This window comes from Culex quinquefasciatus, chromosome 1 (assembly GCF_015732765.1).
Source record: "Culex quinquefasciatus strain JHB chromosome 1, VPISU_Cqui_1.0_pri_paternal, whole genome shotgun sequence".
NCBI classification, from domain to species: domain Eukaryota; kingdom Metazoa; phylum Arthropoda; class Insecta; order Diptera; family Culicidae; genus Culex; species Culex quinquefasciatus.
In genome coordinates, this window is record NC_051861.1 from 5414788 (window position 1) to 5431317 (window position 16530).

The 16530-nt window shown below is 43.5% G+C and overlaps 1 protein-coding gene across 2 annotated transcripts in view; it reads right to left on the reverse strand.

Moving 5' to 3' along the window:
- Positions 1 to 14738, reverse strand: part of LOC6040900 (ETS-like protein pointed) — a 114011-nt gene extending 99273 nt beyond the window's left edge. The window contains exons 1-3 of one of the 2 annotated variants that reach the window (XM_038248658.1): positions 14364 to 14738; positions 12823 to 13573; positions 433 to 784 (exon numbers count right to left, since the gene is read on the reverse strand). In XM_038248658.1, coding sequence (XP_038104586.1) covers positions 433 to 771 — 339 coding nt within the window. In that variant the 5' untranslated portion in view covers positions 772 to 784; positions 12823 to 13573; positions 14364 to 14738. Of the gene's footprint in view, positions 1 to 432; positions 785 to 10555; positions 10760 to 12822; positions 13574 to 14363 lie in introns of those variants that run through there. The other variant, XM_038248663.1, reaches the window with a different exon arrangement.
- Positions 14739 to 16530: the final 1792 nt, after the last annotated feature.

Below are 16530 nucleotides of genomic sequence, written 5' to 3' on the forward strand. Positions count from 1 at the left end.
GATTGCTGTTATCAATAAAACGTCGGATGTTTTGATAAGATTGCCATGGCACGCCATGATGCAATCGTTTTTATTGCGGCGAGCGCGCGGGTGTTTTCGTGGCGATCAAATCAGCGGCACCGAGCGCCTGCTTGGATTGTGTTGTTTTGAACAGAGGGAATTAATATTTCATGGCTTAACTTCCTTTCCCGATGGGAGAGATATTGTGCATACAATTAATTCCGATCAGCGATTAGGCGTTGTCACTTGGGGAAGCCAAAAAAGGGAGAAAGAAGACCAAGTGTTTATCATATCTTGTGTCCAATCGCCTGTCCGCCGGCAATCGATCACGATTTCAATGGTGACCATAAAAATGTAAATAATAGAGACGACCACCCGTTCCGCATACGGAATGAGCCGGGGAAGAAAGGGTTCTACCACAGCAGCACTCACCTGTACAAACGTTGGCAGAAAGCTGACGGACTTTTTCATGTTCTTCTTGGGCTTGCCCGTGGAAGAGGCCAGGGCCGGCACCAGGGCGGACTGCATTCCACCGTTGAGCTGCATGCCCTTGCCGCCGGTGGCGCCACTGTTGGCGGGCAACATCAGCGAGGACGCAGCCATTATGTCACGCTGGAACTGGGCGTTAAACAGGGCGCTGCGAAACGAAAGCAGCGGATTTTGCTGGTCGGCCTCCGTCGCCGGAACCGGCGCTTTGAGCGGTGCCTCGTAGAAGGGAGCCTCCTGGAGCGAGTAGTCCGCTAGTGCTTCGTACGCTGCCTCCAGTTCCATTGCTTGCGAGGAGCTGAAAGAGAGGAAGAGAGGGGACATGTTAGGGTTTTGAACTTCTTAAAAAAACAGAGTTAATAAACATTTTTGAATGATCATTCGACGGCGCCTGGGTTGTAAATTTATGGGTTTATGACAGGACGACCTTCAGCTAACATAATTTCGTCTAGCAAGTCAAGATTACCCTCATTATGATGCAATCTCAGAACGCAACCAAAATGTCAAAATTATTTTATTCCAGTGCCGATTATCACCCACTCCCGGTGCCATAAAATCAACAATTTGTCCACCCCCACGCAGTCGCTTCTCGGTTTTGCACCGTTTTCGCAAATGAGGTGCCAACAATGCCGCCGCGGCTGCTGTCACATTTCGGCCGTAATCCGGAGTGACAGCGTACGCGAGCTCGAGCTGTGGCGGGGAAAATTTATTTCTCCGATGCAGGTTTAGACTAATCCAGTCGGGCGGACAAATGTTCCGACCTGCACGCAGCCCGCAGTTGGCTGCGACCAGCTGTCAGTTGTTGCTGCGCCAGTTTGTTTGTTTACTTTGCCCGCCGGCCGGCTTGTGAAGCCGTCGCGAAGAAAGGGTTATAAATTATCATTTGCCTTCACGTTCGGCGTCTTCTTCGCGACTTGCGGATTATTTACGGCTTTCGTGAAAAATTTTCGATGAAAAATTTACCCCAAACATTCGCGAGAGCGCGCACCTACGCGGCTACCGCAACGGGTTATAATTTATTGGCCACGCCGAATTCCATCACGGGGCGGCTTTGTTTTCATAATAATCGTCGCATGTTTGACGGGTTTAATCGACAATATGCGGTAGATTTTCGTTACGACGAGATGCGGCCACAAGAGTGCGAGAATTGTTGTGGCTGCGGCTCGGCGGATTGAGGGCGGGCACGCGGCGATCAAAGCTGGCCGTTAGAAAGTTCTTAATAGCGCGCGCGATCGTAAAACCGGTTCCTCGGTGAGTAGAGTGGCCTGAAGGCCGTAAATTTTCGTTTCTTTTTACGGCGCGGCCAACCTTGACGACCTCGGCGCAAGCATTGCGTGATTTTGGGACTTGACTAATTAGTTGTACAATTTTTCAGGGCTTGCTGGGACTTGAACCGATTCGTCGGTTGAACCGGTTTTTCGCTGACAGTTGAAGGAACCGATGGTCGAACCAGCATCGCACGGATCGATTTCGACACTGATGCACCCGTATTTGCCAGCACGGATCGGGATTTGTTTTCGGGGTTCCCTTTCACCCTAATCGGTTGCCGTCGCCCGCAATAAACAAGTGTTCTTTATTGCACTGCCGGCAGGTTCGCTACCTGTACCCTAGCCGACGACTGTGTTTGCTGTCGAAATCGGGCGTTTGTTTTGACAGAGCGAACCCTTAATGGTGGCGCCAACAGGCGACCTTAAAGTGCTTGCTCGACAAAAACTTTCTTCCACGCCATTATCGGAGAACCGTTTAGGGCGACCTGTCGCATTGGACACTTGCGGGACATCTGCGTAGGCCATGATTTATCGGAAACGGGGCTACTGTCAGCGTAGGCCAAGATTCTCACACACGCCGGGCCTACTTGGATGGAAGAAGACGAAACGCGATCACATGCGTTCGGACACAAAGATAAAGACGGACATGTGAACGCTTTTCTTCCCCTGTCTTTTTTTCGGGAAATTTGACACTTTTGCAGGAATTTTCGAGGAAGGATCGACTCCGACATGTGAGTCGCCGATGTTTACATGTGTGTGCCCCTTGGCTGCCTCCTTCTGAACACCACGCTGAAGGATCCTCGGCCGCCGTCGCCATCTTTTGTCTTTATTTGGAGAAAGGATTAAGTTTCCTCGCCGTGTTGTACGGGGCTCCTCGCGATCTCAGCAACAAGAGAGAAAAGTATCCAGTTTCGTGATGGTTCGGTGAAATTCGGGGATCAAGCGATCGGGTTGGGGTTTCTCGATTGAAATCGATTCGATCGGCCTGGTTGCGGTTGTGGTTACCGGGAGCGGCAGCAGGATGCAGCCCATTCAAACAAGTGATCGAAGGTCTGGTAATTACGGAACAAAATTAGAGGTCGAATAGGGGGCCCTCAGCGGACCTTCGAATGCTGGGCACGCAGATAGATTGGTTTCAACTGGGTTTGATGTCGAATTTCAGAGAACACTACCGGGGAGCTGCTGGAGAAGACTGGTGACAAAACAACTTATTGGAAGTCTACAAGAAGGTTTTTAACATTGGGTCTCCTTAACACCAATTATCGGGGAAGCAAACCTTCGAACGCAGGCCATTTAGGATCGTCAGTTTCTCAGAATTCATAGCTGGGAAGAAGCTCTCATGATGAACAAGGACTGTAAATTGACAAATTTTAAAATTTACTGGTTTCAGTTTAAAATTATTCCAACAAGAAAGCGAAAAGAGCACACCAAAGTCACATCGGCTAATCACCCAGGGACTCACCACCTGCGCCTGCGAGTGCCTGATCCCCGAAACAACGAAAATCCTCAAATTTCATCCCCCGGGCTTCCAGCATCATCATCTTCTGCAACCGTACACGATCCTGGTGTGTGAGAAAAGCCAATCCTCTCGTTCGTTCCTCTTTTGTCTTTCGACCCAAAATGCCCTCATTTGTAGGACCATCAGTGTGAACAAAGACCGAACAGGATCAGCGCAAAAACGAGAGGCAAAAGGAGGCGAAGGATCAAGAGCAGAGTGGGAAAAGTGGGAAGATTAAGGAACATGTGTTTCGGGCTATAATTTATTCGAAACAACCGTCGTCGTCACTTATGGGAACTTTGCTTGCGCGCGAGACGAAATTCTGGTTCCGAAACTGACCTCGTTTCGGCGCGCACGCAGCCCACAGCTAGAGGTATCGAAAGCGAAACCTCGCAGTAGGCTGCGTGCGTGGGCGCGCCTTGCCAATATGGCGCTTGCGCGACTTCCACTCGCAATATCTCGGTGCGTCAAAATTGGTCGCGATCGGCACCGTTAGGCAAGTGAGCAAGCCATGATTGATTAGAACTGTTACAGAAGCTCTGCCGTATGGCGGCCAGCCACGCAGCCTACTCAATCTCCACGGCAACGAGCGATGATGATGATGACGAAGACGACGACGACAACCGGCTGCTGTGATTCCTTGGAAAAGCGTTACAAACGATCTCTCGGAGATCAAGAACCCGAACAACATATGTTTGATTTACGGACGGGCCCCGAGTTCTTCCCCAGGGAGAGTGGCGTGGATTTGTTTAGAAATTGAATCGCTCTTTGTTCGGAATCCGCTGGGTTTCTTCCATTTCTTTTAATTCCTGACCGCGGCGACGACGATCATCAACTTTAGTTGCATCTGTGGTTCTATCTCTCTGTTGATGTTATTCGCGGGATCGTTCTCTCTCCTTTTTTTTCGAAAAAACAAGAGACAAGTGGAAGAAGAAACCAAAATAAATTAAAAATTGCCTTCCACCGTAATGACTTTTTGGGTTCTGAAGCATGCACACATAAGGATCCTCTCCAAAAGGGGTCGTACCGCGATGGTTTTACTGTTATGTCACACTACACGCTAAAACAAATGTCCACACATTTGAGTTTAAACAGTATTTGCTGCATAGGTCAGATTTTTCCCAACCATTTCCCAAAAACCTACGTAATTTTTAAACGACCCTCACGTTGTACAACACGATGTTGTTTGCGTTGTCTGTCTGTCTGTATGCCTACTCATTTCAAACATTGCGAGCGCGCTGGTTCTGGTCGGTGCGTCGTCGTCGTCGTGAATTGGATGCACTTGATCCTCGTTCCCACCACCTCCTCCTTCTAGCTTACGACGATCCCATATTGCGCTCAGAGTGCCGAGGATAATGGATTTTCGGTCGGCTGGCAATGGCACACTACAGAAGGCAGAAGGATATTTAGACCCGACCCGAAGGAAGGGGAAGGCAAACAGAGGGTGGAACATGTTTTGAGTTAGACTTAGAATTTGAGGGCTTTTTTTATTTTTTTTAAGATTTCATGTCTAGCCCATGCAGCAAAACCATTTTTAGCTCAAAATCGCGTATGTTTTCTTTAAACGTACATTCTGCTTTTTTGCTTTTATGGCAGCCGCCATAATGGCGGCGCAAATGAAAACAATATACACACGCTAAAATAAACAATGCCAGTTTCGCACTTGCGATCTCCCGCCTCCCGAACTACCTGCTCGGGGACTCGTTCTGGTTGGTGGTTGTGCAAGCTGCACCCAGACACAGCTGTCGCGGTTCAGACGGTTTTGGCGGTCAGCTCGGAAGGATCGAAATTATTCGATACCCGAGCGTAGAGGGCAGCGCTGCTAATCTTCTCCGGCCGCCAACATAATCGGCTCATCGAAGTATGCTAAAGCTGATGAAATTTATAATGTGCACGATTACATTTTTGTTTAACTTAAATCGAATTTAAAAAAAAACACACTTTCACTGATTTAACAAATTTTGTGTGTATAATACCGCGATTGAGTTTATACAACGCTAACGCCACATTCAACGCAACCAATGAATTAAGAGGTTGACTCAACGGAATTGTTTTTATTTCAGGTGTAATATCCATCTTACCGATCAATTTTGATAGTTTTTTAGAAAGCGATGCTTGATGATGAGTCAAGGATTGCTTAAATGTATGAATAAGTTTTAATGCAGCCTATGTCAACATCCGCTAGACGGTTTTGACAGCTGTAAGCGGCGGTTGTTTTTTTTTCTGGTGGAAGAATCAACCTATGGAAACGATTCACTCATCCCGTATACGGAACACGCAAGCGGAAGAGAACTAGCGAGTATTTCAGAACATTATTTTTATTTGGTCCTTTTCGATGCTGGGACCTGGTTAGGACCGAATCGGCTTATTTAATTATATCTTTCTTAGGGCTAAGAGTAATTACAGAGGATCTTCCGGTTAAAACGTTGCTAACATTACAATGCCACAAAGGTAATTTATTAACAATTTCTCACTATGAGCAGCAAGCTTGGCCGAATGTTTAAGCTGTCCGTCTCGTAAGCGGATGATTATGGGTTCGATTAACATCTGCTCCAACCTTCCATCGGATGGGGAAGTAAAACGTCGGCCGGCCGGCTTGGTTGTGTCATGCCGTAAAGTCATTCCAGGTATGGGAGTCGTCTCCCTGCTATATAAGTACAAACAACACACCAAACCAAACCTGCTCCGGTGGCATCGTTGGCGGCGGTTGGACTCGCAATCCAAAGGTCATCAGTTCGAACCCTGTGGTGGAAGGTTCCTTGGAGTAGAAAGAGGTTTGGGTGCGCCCTCCTCATTCAAGCCTTCGGACTCCTAGGTTCGAGCAGAAACTTGCAAATAGAGACCACAAAATACCTGGGGGTCGTGAATTTTTTTTTTCTTAACTTATTTTTATTAGGTCCTTTCAGGTGCTGTGACCAGGTTGGGACCGAGGATCAGTAAAACAATATATAACAACAAAAAAAAAAAACTCCTTAAATTCCATACTTGGAGATCATGTAACTGACGAGGGTTACTTGGTCCAAGCGGGTCTGCAGGTCTTGAACCTGCCGATGTATTCGGAGAAAATCCCCCACAGCTCAGCTGAACTGTAGAGTACTTCCCCGGCTTCCTTCTCCGTGGCTCCACCATCTCGGGGGCCACCTTGGCTGCTTCCTGCGGGACGAAGGCGATCCTTGGATTTTCCGTCCGGAACTGCGCCCGGCAGCGGAGGGAACTCCGCCGGCGTAAACGCCAGAACTGCTGGACTCTGCTTCTCCGCCTTCCTTGCCGGCGGTTTCGGTTTCGACGCCTGCTGGCGCCTCCGGATGAAGTCCGCACGCTTAGAGATGACGAGATGACAACACGAGCAAAACACGTCTTAACTTGTCGCTGGCTGGCGACTGAGTCTGTATTTGGCTCACTATGATTAGAATACAAGACAGAAAATGAACCTTATAAAAATGAGTTATGGAATAAAAAAAAATTAAATTGGATAAGCCATTATAATGTAACGCTAACGGAGCCAACCCCGGACACAGTACATGCTGAGCAAATTCGAATATTAACTTTATCTTTTCAGCGTTCCTGAGTTCCTGGTGATATACATCGCTACATCGAATGCATTGTTTTTTGGGGGCGATATTGGATGAAAATCTGGCATCGCTAATGAGTTCAAATAAGTGACTTAGAGGTTAGGTAATTTATTCAATCCAGAGGTAAGTCTCCCAGGTAATAAAATCTATCTCAGCTGGTTCGCTGGTCGGCCTTTAGACTCACGATTCAAAGGTCGCCAGTTCGATCCCGGGCTGGATGGGGCTTTGATGTCTTTGATGTAAGAATTGATTTAGTTCCTCACCGTTTCAAGCCTTTGAACAACTAGTTTGTTTTCCTAAAATTATTTTTATTAGGTCCTTTTCAGTGCTGGGTTAGGACCGAGTCGGCTTTTGTAATTACAATTTTAGCTAAGAGTAATTACAGAGGATCGGAAAGCTCGTCCAATTTCCCATAAGTTTGCCTTTGGCAGCTTTTCAATTGGATGTATGGGCTTACAAATATAAGCTTAATTACATTACTCATAACTGAAAACAGAATATTTTTTTTCAGTGTGGTAGAATTCTGGATAGTAAATCATCTTACGTAAATATAAAAACGAGTCAAATTGAAAAGCTGTCAAAGGCAATCTTATGGGAAATTGGACGAGCTTTCCGGTAAAAATATTTTCGAGACTGAAAAATCAAGTCTGTCATATAGAAAATGCCAAAAACCACCAAAAAAGCTGTTTTTTCAACATTTTTATTTTTAAACCCGCTGTAACTTCGCAAGGGTTGGACTTAGGACAATAGTCAATATGGAGACTTTTATGTAAAATTGTCTGGAAAATCGATTCCCACTATCGGTTTTCAAAAATGTTGACGTTTAGACCACTTTTCAAAAAAACAGTTTCAGTAAATGATTTTTGTATTTTTTTAGAAGAGACATGCTATCCTGCATTTTTCGTGAGTCTTTTTGTCACATTTTAAGCTATTTCCTCAAAAATTTTGAACGAAAAAAAATCGTGACTTCACCTTAAAATTTAACTTTTAAGCATAAAAATTGAAAAACCCCATAGAAGTGGCGTGTATTTTTCTTTCAGTGTATTTTTTTCAGACAGCCCGTCCAATTTCCTACAAGTTTGTCTTTGACCACTTTTTGTACGATGCAACGGCTTCGAGATACAGTAATTTTTAAATTACAGAATACAAAAATATCTTAATTACTTACGCCTAAGGCTACCAACCGTACGGATTTTCGACCTTCTCCGCGGATTTTTAACAGGCCGGAATTTTTGTACGGAAATTTTCGCATAATACGGATTTGTACGGAATTTTAACAACTTTTTAAAAATTTCATTGCTTTTTTGATTGGGCCAAAGCTTTCTCTAATTAGATATTTTTATTTAACTATCAGTTTGATTTTAAAGGTATAACTTGCATAATTTTCCGGGTTTTCCTCTGTTCAAACTTGATTGTCAATGATTGTTCTTTTTACATTCCTTACAAAACATATTTATTAAAAGATCAAATGTTGGCTTGTGAAAACCTTGTGTTGTGCTTGTATTTATAGGACCTTTCCAATAAAAACTCTAGAAATGTTTTCGTAAAACCACTAACCACGATATTATTCGTAAAAGCAAACTTGACATTTCGTAAACTTTTAAACGTTTAACAAAAATATGTTTAATTTCCAAATTCCAAACTTATCTAAATAATTCCTTGACAGTTTTTGATATACCATGGTGTCAAATCGGTAAAGTACGGATTTCGGCTCAGCAAGCAATCAGCAAGAGTTGGTAACCTTACTTACGCCCTTCTCAAATGTCATTTTCGAGTACAATTTTCTCCATATACACAAAAATGGCTTATATAGGCCTAGGATAACATGTCTACAAAATTTCATTGAAATCGGAGAGGGTCGGATACAAAAGTACCAGAAAAATTCCTGATTTGAGATGGAATTGCTCGGAATTCAAAAACACCCATAAAGCAAAAACTGAAAATTTGGTTTATTGGACCTTTTTAAAATAAACTCCAGAAATGTTAGTGGGAGGGGAGCCGATTACCCGCCGCCTACTGGTCTTTGTTTTTGTCCTCAGCCGCAACTCGGTGTCCGGTGATTGAACAACTAGTTTCGAGTAGAGAGACTAGAGAACGCCAAACTATTACAAAATTACTAATTACTAATCTCCTAAAAATTGTATTAAAGAAATCGAATCTTAAATTTAACTGAATCGACGAAAGATCCTAATGATAGTGTTTCCAGAATGAAACTGATCGACATTTTAATAAGCACCTAGCCTTGAACTTAAGTTCATTGGAAACAGGCAAAAGGAAAAGAAAAACACTCGGAGAAACAGAAGAATCGGAATCGGAACTTTTTCTTGCTCCTTTTCACCCACTGACGGGTTGATGTCTAAGGTAGTGGTGGTGATCACCAACACATAACACCCTTGTAAAAAAACAGTCACAAAACCTGTCGAAAACACCGTAGCTCGGTCACGTTACAAGACAGAGATCTTATCTAGCCGGTGACGCTCGACGACGATGACAGCTAATTGCGAAACGAAACGTCACAGTGACAGAAGCTGAATGGATAGATAGCCCAATACGTTTTGTGAAATTTGAAACTTTGTCCTCGCGCACCAGCAGTCTGTCCCGCAAGATGCTCAAAACGATCCGAAAATTTCTGTTGCGAGCTGTCCTTTTTTACGTTTTTTTTTCATTGCACTTTGACAGCTGTTGAGTAATCCACGACGCTTTTTTTGTGTGAAAGTTTTAGAGGTTTATTTTTGGAACCTCAAGCGATATTGGCCACCTCGTCAGCTTGACTAAGTTGTAGATTTGAGGGATTTCCCATTTCCTTCAATATCAAACATCTTGAAATTTTGATCCCCCTCCCTCTTTAGGCGCTCAATGACAAGAAGACCCTCAACGGCACCGCAGTAAGCCATGAATGGAACAGAGTTGGGGTCGCCGTTCATCAACAAACAACGCATCTAAACAAAATTATTCTACAACCGGGCGGCGTAACAATGAAAACAAACATGTCGCGCCAAAGTTTATGCCTTTTTACGCCTTGGAGGCCGTCTGACGCGCCATAAAACAATAACAGAAAATAACAAACAAAGCAACAAAAAAAAAAACAAACGCACTTTATTTTTGTTTTGTTCAATGTAGAGGTTTGTACAGAGTGGGTTCGCTAAGTCGAACGTGTTCGAATAAAAAGCACTCAAACGTCAAAACCAGTTGTCAAACTGATGCTTCGTCATTTGTGATTGGCGCCCTATAGGTAATATTACAAAAAATAACAAAAAAACGATATCGCTCGAGAATTGATTAGAGCAATAAAATCTACAAAAGTATCAGATAAGCGTCGATCTAAAATAGGACCGCCTCTCTGATAGTATTCCTCATCCAGGTAGGCCTTGAGAGCACCACGTTCCCATTTATGGCATATCCCGTCCGTAAATGACGCTACGCGTTCTCAACTCACTATCCGTAAACAGATACTTCTAAAGAGTCACGGATGATTCAGTGTCGAAAAATGTAAACAATAGAGAAAAGTCACGTAACGACCTCGGAACGCCATCTTAGGACCGCTTAAAAGCCGAAACGTCAATCAGTTAGCCAGCCAGCGCACACTACGATGACTTGACGGCACAACATAAGTGACACGTTCTCGCGATCTCTCTTCATTGACATGTAAATTTCTTCTTCCTTTTTTAAACATCTTTAAAAACAGACCAAGTTGTCACCTTGCGAGAAGTTTCCAACCAATATTTGTCTACCTTTGACGTGTGCGTCGTTAAATCTTGCGGGGATTCCTCCAGTGACAGTAAACTATCGAAACCAAGCGATTTTTTCGCGGAAAAAAAACAATTCACCACCAAACTGCGCGAAAATACGCCTTCAACTTGGGGGCCTCGCCAAATTCCGCGCAGAAGGCCACGCGCGTTATCAGAGTTCCAAGATGGCGGCGGCAAGTGCTCGCGAGCTGTCACAAATGTGGGCAACGATTTATCACGCGCACAAAATAGCAGGAAAAAAAGAACAGGGGCGCTGCGCAGCTGTGAACTTGTTTTTTGTGTCATTTTATCTTATCAACGCTCAAAGCTTCGCAAGTGTGTGTATGTGTTTGTGTTTGGTGCGCAAAAGAATGGCAAATCGTGTTTTTACGAGTGATAAGACAAATTGAATCTTTTTTTTTTTCAATGTCACTTGATTTGAAATGAATTCACCTAAATTTCCACTTGCCCATGCAGCAAAATCAGCTTAAACTCAAAGTTTGGGTTACATTTTTAACCGTGCAGTTTTGACAGCTCCCGGTTGCAAACACACGTGCGCACCGCCAGCGTTTGCAAAAGCTGTGCAGTAGTAGGCCATGTAGCGGACACAAAAAAAGGTCGAGTCAACACTTTAGAGAGCTACTTAACTGCTTGCATCAGTGGAAATATACATATTCATTGATAAAAATAAACGCTCTTCCCCCTTCTTCATTGAATGCGCGGTTTCCATTCATCTCGGCAAAGCCTACTACTACTACTACTCTGATGATCCCGCGAGAGTGCAGAATACTCCGTTGTGTTGTTTGGACTGCTTGGATGACGATCGCACGAAAAAAATAACAAAAGGGGAACGGCAAAAAATTGCGTGACAATGATTGGCTTTTATTGCATACACATGCATGCAGCAAAATAAAAGGGAGATGCCCTAAAGGGGGTAATTTCTGCGGCCGGTGCCGGCCTTGGCCGTTTCCTTTTGCAAGTCCGATAGTCTTTTTTGACATTTAAAAATGCAACAAGAAAACAATCAATCTGCTGCAACGGAAGCTGATAAGGGATAATCGCGCGAACGGGAGCAGACGAGAGGGCGCTTCCTGTCCACCAGAATGACAGGAGCAAGGACTACTGTGGGCGATCCCACACTTATCGCGAAAGAATTGGCTCGGAGACTGGGCGTCGTCTGGCTGCACGGTTACAGCGACTGAGTCAAAATTGAGTGTAAACTACTTTTGCTGCATGGGCACCGAGTCGTTGAAAATCAATTTAAACTGTTTTTAAAGCAGTTGCAAAATGCATTGATTTTGCATATTTTGGCTAGACAAGGATTTCGACAGCTCGATGACGGGGCGCTTTTTTGAAAGTTTAAAATGGGAAGTGGATCTATAGACGGGTACAGTCGCTCCAGTTTATGTGAGGTAGGAAAATGTTAATAGGGCTGATAGCGCGCGAGACAAATTGGAATATTTATAACAGAGACCGTGCTGCTGGTAGTTGAAATTCTTGAATTTGAAAATATTTTGACTAGTGTTTCTCGCTAGACGAGAGCAGGAATGTCGTGACAGTTTCGCTGGAAGATGCTACCGCATATTGGTTGGACAAATACATCTTGTTGGACAAAATAAATCAAAATGAGACAAACTCAAACAAAGGACCAATGCTGCTTGTTGCACATAGTATTATGACCTAATTATAAGACAAATTTAAAAAAATAGTCATTTTTGAATCTAGGAAAAGAGTAAATTTACCAATTGTTTTGTAGGCAGGATTTCAAAAATCAAAGTTTAAAATGAGACAAAACCTAACGAAATGACTTATTTTGGGACAAACAGTGTTGACCCTCACCAGTTTGTATTGAAAATCTAGCCGGTTACGAGACTTGTAAAGTTGGGCTTTGATCACCCAAAATTTACAAGAAATTATGAACTAACCCGACAAAACCTTATGGATAGAATAAATGAGAGAGTAACGAAAGCAAATTCAGACAACATATCAATTAAAAATGTGAAACAAATTACACTCAAACCCCGATGGTTTGACACCAACTGTTGTCAAACGAACGGGGTCACGTTTTAGTTTGACACCCCTTTTACACGGAGTTCACACACACTACCAAACGTTTGTTTTGATAGTGTGCGTGAGCGCCGTGTAAAAAGTGACAGTTCGTCACTTTTTAGTTTGACTTTGACCAACCAACGGAGTACAAACTAAAAAAGTGTCAAACGAAAAAGTGACCAACCACCGGGGGTTGAGTGTATACCTATTGGTAAACTTACCCCCAGAAAGAGTGCGGTCACTCGCGGTTTGAGGCGCACCAACTAATGGCCGCGCTTCAGACGACGACGACGACGTTCCGACGTTCAATTACAAATCCGCTCGAAACAAAATATCCAAGCCGCTGCCACTCAATTCTCACTTCTGACACTTTTGTTTACCAAACACGCCGATCACTGCCGATCTTCTAATAATGACACAAAGTGCACCTTATTTTCGCGGCCATCGCTCATCTGTCTCGCACACACACATACACAAACACTGCGAGGTGTGATCTTAATTACACACCTCTTTCCCGTGCAATCCCCTTGAAATCACTCGATTCTAATTTTGGCCCTAAATTCGCACTATAAATTGGGCCTACTACGCCTAAGCGTGCCAGCCACCAACACAAACGCGCGCACGCCGCCTTCTTTGATTCGCGGCGTCGCTCCCCAAAACACACACACGCGCGCCCGCGAATCACTTCAGCCTACTCGGATTGACGACGTTCGTGTGTGCGCATATAAATGAAATGCAACAAAATAACAGAAAAAAAAGCGCGAGTAAGATTTTTATGAATGAATCAAACTGCTTCTTCTTGGTGATTTGCGTCGTTGTTGTTGTTGTTCTTCACTCACACTAGCTCGACGGTCGTGTGGTGTTTTCGTGCACCCACCCAGGCCCAGGGTGTCGAGTTTTATTTGTTGGTTTAGTATTATTTCTCGGTATCAGTCTTCGTGTTCTTCGCTTCTTGGCTTGATGCTCGTGCAGCTAAATACAAGAAAAATGAAAGGGGAAAATCAACAATCAAATCAAAGTATTTTTTTTTTAATTTTGTGTTTATGTTGGGGCAAGCGATGGGGTAAAGTGCATCCATTTGAAGTCACTTGATCGTTTGTTGGTGCTCCCATGCAGCAAAAGTTACTTAAACTCAGAAATGGGTATGTTTCATGAAGCGTGCACCTCAGAAAATAGTTGAGTTCAGCATTCACTTTTGTAAGCTAACTGTCAAATTTAAGCACGTGACATTTTCCAAATACAATGTTTTTGACTTTAAAATAACCAATGTTTGTTAACTGTTCTGAAATAGAAATTCATTTGACAGTTCCGATCTAAGCCACATACTAAAAAATATAAGTCCACTTTACCCCACCAATCTACTGCCCATGATCGCATAAATGTCCCATATGCATTTTCGTCGTTTTTGAGTTAATTATGCAGTTTGGTTCAAAATCGTGTGCTCTTTCAGAAAAGCCTATAACATCCAGAAATCAGGAGAAAATCCAGTTTTTTCGCGAAAACTTAACACGTAGCCTTATGTATGGGACAAACTTCAAATGCGTTTTTCTCAGCTTGCTGTTTTTGCATATGGGACATTTATGCGAACATGGGCAGTCTACCCCCCCAAAACCGGAGTGTTTCTCCCCCAGCTGCAGTGTCGCTGACGGTCTGTGCCTTCTTTGATCGGTCACAAAAGTGTCGCCTCCGCGAAATACTACACACTTGGGAAGTTTTGCCCACTTCTTCTTATTTTTCACGTTTCTTCAGAAATTCAACTTACTTTTCGCTTATTTTTCCAACTCTTATTCACTACAAACGCGCGCGTTTTGCGTTCATTGAAAACTTCTTATCACCTCCGTAGTCACTCTTTTTTTCAAGCTTTTGTACTCTCACTTGGTCAGCTCATTCAGAGTCTGATAACTGATAAGGGCTCCACGACAAAATACACTCTCAATCGCGACTCGCCTACTTGGTCGACCCGATTATCACACGAATTACGAAACGGCGATCGTTCTGCTTCGCAGATCCTCCTTCGTCAAGCCGTTCGTGTCACGACGAAACAATAATAATTTCACGCCCGACGTCACACAGTGTCACACCCGAGCGCGTGTGTTCTTTCCTCCGCTCAGAACGACTCGACGCAACAAACTGATTGTTGGATCCTCACGCTCTTTCTCTCTCGTCGTGTGTCCTCCCCGGCGATGGTGTCGAAGAGTAAGCCATGAAAGAAATCTGCGTCACAGTATGAGTGTGTGTGTGTGTGTGCGACTTAGTAAGAGACGAGCTGCTGAATCAACAGAAACTGGGCAGCACACCCACACACGCGCACGTCAGCGCAGCAGGCTTAGCAACAAAACAGAAAAAGTCCACGGCGAATGACAAAATCTTGCAGGTGATCTCGCCCATGCAGCAAAATCTCTGTTTAAACTCAAAACCGAGTATCTTTTTGGAAGCGTGCAGGTTGCGTCATCAATCAGATTTCGGAATTTTCGTCACCTCTCGTGGAACCGACTCAGCCGACAGTTTAAGCCGACACCAACACCACCACACGGGACGCGGCTCGCCGTTGAAAGGAAAATGTAAATAGAATGAACGATGCAGACACAGCCAGAAGAGCACAAGAACCGCCCGGAGTAGGCCGCGCGGGGAAGGTAAAGACACGGACGGACAGGGACCGTGTGGTGGGCTCTTGATTTTATGAATGAAATTACCCACACTCGCACACGAGCGAGCTAATCCAAGTCGGCGTTGAGGCTTGAGACCGGTTACCAATACAGACGTGGGGAGAAAGAGTGACTGATCGTCGTCTTTGGTTGATCGGATGGTCGATCGCAGAAGGCTCTTGAGGTTGCTGCGGGAGGAACGCACACACAATTTTTTAAGAGTTTTTGCTTCTTGAACGAGCAATGAGAGAGATATAGGGGAATGAAGAGAAGCACGTCCATTCAAGAGCTCGTGGCGAACTTTTGGGGCACTTTTGCCCCCAAGGGGGCATCGGTGTAAGGTCGAGGGAACTTGGGATGAATGGTGCATTCGTTTATGGTTGTGATTGTTGTAACTTGTTGAATGAAACATGTTCATTGAAGCTGTTTAAACAATGTATATAATGTATAATACTTGAAAATACTTTAATTTTTTAAGGAAAAGAGTAGGGACACAAATCACATAAATATTTGTATGTTTATGAAGCACTTAGATAGCTTAACTGGCCATCTCCAGATCTATAAACTTTTAGCTGGTAAAAAAGTATTTTTAGCTGCACATCCACGTGCACATCACACTCGCTTTACTAATTTCAGTTGGATTTACCGAGCTCTGTAACTATAAATTTGATGAAATTTCAGCAAATTTTCACAGTTTTATATAAAATTTAACTCAGTAAAAAATCAGTAGGTCAATTTTCAGTAACTATATCACACAACCTTATCTGAAATTTTAGAAACTGTTTAAAAAGTGTTTAAAAATTTATTTCTGCAATTCTGTCGTGAAACAAATGACTGTTCTTGTCATTCTCGAACGACGAAACGGCCTACTTTTCTCTACCAACAATAACAGAATGGAAAATTAAAACATTTCAATACCAATGCTGAAAAGATCTAGCTTTCAGCACTGAAATGGGTGCTGAAAAGTTGAACTTTTCAGCAATAGTATTGAAAAGTAATTATGTTTTAAATATTGTCTCGATTTGAACGGTGAATTTACAGCATATGGATGTTTGACATAAATAGAACATTTTTCGGGATTGCAGAAAATATTGCAAGCAACTCCTTGCTCAACTTGATTTTTTTAACACTCGTCGTATTTATCCAACTTGGTAGTCCTCGCTGGTTAAATGTAGGACTCAAGCTGAAAAGAGCTCTATTGTTACTAGTGGCATAAATTACTTTTTTATTACAGTTTTTTACGTTTATGACGATATCTAGTTCATTTAATTCACATTACGTGAA